The 3,651-nt window shown below is 42.0% G+C and overlaps 1 protein-coding gene across 3 annotated transcripts in view; it reads left to right on the top strand.

Annotated features, from left to right (window-relative positions):
- The first annotated feature begins 44 nt into the window (after positions 1-44).
- Positions 45-3,651, top strand: part of si:ch73-22o12.1 (nectin-2) — a 160,394-nt gene continuing 156,787 nt past the window's right edge. For 2 of the 3 annotated variants that reach the window (XM_054781184.1, XM_054781182.1), the window contains exon 1: positions 45-373. In XM_054781184.1, the coding sequence (XP_054637159.1) occupies positions 292-373 (82 nt within the window). In that variant the 5' untranslated portion in view covers positions 45-291. The remainder of the gene's footprint in view (positions 374-3,651) is intronic. The other variant, XM_054781183.1, reaches the window with a different exon arrangement.

The following is a 3,651-nucleotide window of genomic DNA, read 5'->3' as shown; positions in this document are numbered from 1 at the left end:
ACGTCACTCGCTCTGTCGGACGGACGCCTCGTACTGAAAGCGGGAGGGACTATTTGTCGGAGCGCAAGCAGCGCGGCAACACACACGTACACAGTCAGTCAAGAAGAGTGAGTCAACCCAACGGGAGTAAAGAAAAGAAGAGAATCATTTACCTGCTTGGTAACTGTTTGCGGAATTAAACTGAAGCGGACTTTTTTAAAACAAGAATTGGACGCCTGAGGAGCAGGGTTTTTTTTTTGCAACCCCACAAAGTGTACCTGTTCCTGGCATATTCGGAGCGAGCGACCGATCATGGCGAGACAAGACGTCCTAAGTGGACAAGACTGCATTAAAGTGCTGCTTTTGTTGGGCGCCGCGACACTTTTACGACACGGTAAGATACATTTTTAAAGTGTTTGATTTGTCATTTACATGTTTGAAACCTGACCACCTGTCAGGGCGGACGTCGACACGGAAGTCCGACAGGTGCCTCTCCTTTACCATATTATTTGTAGAATATTAAACGCCCCTTAAGGCTATAATTGGATATTTTGGTGACTACAATGGCGTGTAGCCGACATATGTTGTCACTGCAGTCGCGTTTTTGGCCCCGTTTCGTTCTTTTGACCCGAGTTTCGGTGGGTGACGTAGCGCCCTTTTTAAGGTGTGGCTCCGCGGGGCTGCAAGGTGTCTCCTCTCAGGTGATTGACAGCTGCGTCCTCCTCTCCTACACACACACACACACACACACACACACACTCCGTCCATGTCCCAAAACCACCCTGCTCCTCGCTTTTCTTTCCACACATCAACCTCAGTTAGTTACAGTTGACTTGCGGGTGGAAAAAAAGGAGCTGCAAACTTGCTCTTAATGTACTCAAGAGAATAGCAAGTGGAACCTAACAGTTTTGCTGCGAGTAACTTTGCTTTCTCCACACCATGCCCAGCCCAGGTACTCCCATCTGTGAGCAGCCTCAGTGTCTCTATCAGCGATATTTCACTAAATTGTTCAGGACTTTTCCCTTCAGCATAATTCATGTTTTGTATGTAACACCTTCACGATTTTACCTCACCTCTTTTTATTTTTTATTTTTAAAGATCCACAGCAAAAAACGGCAGTCAAAGATCCTTTAAATGACAGCAGTGCTTTGCTGTTTTTAAGGACCTGTAACACAAGTCAGAGATCGTCTGTATGACTGGAGCTCTATGCAATTTTAAGGACCTACTGAAAAAACCTGAGTCAAAGATCCTTTGAATGACAGGAGTGCTCCCCTGTTTTTAAGATTCTACTGCAAAATAAACACCCGTCAGAGATCCTCTATATAACTGTAGTGTTCTGCTGTTTTTAAGGACCTACTGGAAAAAACGCTTGACGAAGATCATTTTAAATAATGAGCGCTCTGCTGTTTTTTAAGGCTGTACAGTAAAAAAAAAACAAAACCAACCACAAGTCAAAGATCCTCTATATGACAGGAGCAGTCTGTTGTTTTTAAGGACCTTCTGCAAAAATGCTGGTCAAAGGTCCTTTAAATGACAGGAGGGCTCAGCTGTTTTTAAAGATCTAAGTCTGAAAAAACATCAGTCAAAGACCCTTTAAACGACATGAACGCTCTGCTGTTTTTAAGGCTGTATGGTAAAGAAAACACTAGTCAAAGATCCTCAAAATGACAGGAGCGCTCTGCTGTTTTTAAAGACCTACTTCAAACAAATACAAGTCAAAGATTGTCTGTATGAGTGGAGCACTGTGCTGTTTTTAAGGACCTACTGAAAAAGCGCAAGTCAAAGAACCTTTAAATGACTGACATGGTCTGCTGTTTTTAAGGACCTACTACAAAAATGCTATTCAAGGATCCTCTATAACTGGAGCACGATGTTGTTTTTAAGGGCAGACTGCAAAAATGCTGGTCAAAGATCCTTAAAATGACAACAGTGCTCTGCTGTTTTTAAGGAACTACTGCAAAATAAACCAGAGTCAAACATCTTCTATATGACTGGAGCACTCTGCCGTTTTTAAGGATACACTACAAGAGTGCTAGTGAAAGATCCTTTATATGACAGAAGCACTCTGCTGTTTTTAAGGACCTACTTAAAAATGAAGTCAAAGATCTTCTATGCAGTATGTAAGGAGCGCCTTGTTCTTTTTAAGGACTTAAGCAAAAAAACGCTAGTCAAAGATTCTCTAAATATGACAGACGTGCTCTGCTGTTTTTCAGGAACTAGTCTAAAAAAATGCTAGTCAAAGATCCTCTATACAGTATGTAAAAAGCACCTTGCTGTTATTAAGGACCTACTGCAAAAATATTAGTCCCTCCCTGTTGAATAGCCTTTGCCTATATCAAAACTTCCTCCAAGCAAGCACAACTGTTTGTCTTTGCGATTATGCAAAAACTCCCCAGATGATATACTTGTCACTCGGTGTAAGCATGCAGCCTAAACAGAAAACCTCATTATTCGTCTGCTGATGGATGTGTTCAGTACAGCAGCACATCTACAATATGTGTTTTTCGGTGGAATTCGGCGAGGTCGCAGGTGACCCCAGCCGCTGCAAGTGATGCAGTCAGTAGAGCAAACATCCATGGCATGCAGCTAACTTATTAACATATGAATGTGAGCTCCATGAAACCAGTTGAACATTCTCTCAGCTTCCTCTCCGCCGCGGCTGTTTGTTTTGTGCAGTAATTAGGGCAAGTATGTAGGACTGTGTCCACTGTTTCTCTTTTGCACACAGTCTATTAAAATGTTCACTGTTGTCATTGACCATGCATGTACGCTTGTGACTTATTCATACCATGGACCTTTTTGTGTTCAGTTTCATTTTACAGAGCATGAAGTGCTCGAGGGGAGGGAGTAAAGTGTGTATTATGAGGTGTGGTGGCGGCAGTGGAATGGGGGGGCACAAAACAAAGCCTTTCCATATTTATGAGTGTTGAGCAATGCAAAGCTTAACCAGGACAGGCAGAAACATAGCCTTTTCGTTTTCTTGCATTTAAGTCTTTTTATTTGTTGTTTTTCAGTTAATTTTCTTACGTGCTTTGACAGCAACAACACACCCCTCCTCCTCACCTTACCCTTCCACCACCCGTCTAGGCGGGCAAATGACTTGATAGAATTTTTACCCACTTTAAAAACTTTCAGGCTGAATTCAAAGCCAGCTGATACATTTTTAATAAAGGTTGGCTTCTGTGGCTAAATGGACTGCTTGCAGATTGGTGTTCTTGTTTTGTAGGGAAAGTAATCCAAATAAAAAAACAAATAAATAACATTGTTGCATATTTATCACAAATAGAAATAACTGGGAAAAAAATGTCAAATGGCGTTGTGAAACAAGAGTCTAATTTGTGAGGTAAGCAGATGCCAACATGGCAACTTTAGCTGCTAGTGTTGAGTGATAGCTACAGTCTAGTTCATGCTTCTTGTTCCTGAACCGTTGCAGACAAAAGGGTGGACGTTTCTCAAAACATGCACCCCTACTGTGCTGCCTGTGCTGTTTTCTGACAAATACACCACATTGCGTCGCTGTTCTTCAACCCCAGATGTCAGAGTTACTTGAAATTTCTCACACAACTCCGTAAAACATTAGCTGTATCTTTAGGTGAATGATCTTTAGGGGACCGATGGGCATGTGTTTATAAAATTTGATCAAGATTGGTTGACAAAGGAAAATGTCTTTTC

This window comes from Dunckerocampus dactyliophorus, chromosome 7, assembly GCF_027744805.1.
Source record: "Dunckerocampus dactyliophorus isolate RoL2022-P2 chromosome 7, RoL_Ddac_1.1, whole genome shotgun sequence".
NCBI lineage: Eukaryota > Metazoa > Chordata > Actinopteri > Syngnathiformes > Syngnathidae > Dunckerocampus > Dunckerocampus dactyliophorus.
The sequence above is the reverse complement of the archived record's forward strand: the minus strand, read 5'-3'. Positions and strand labels throughout refer to the sequence as shown.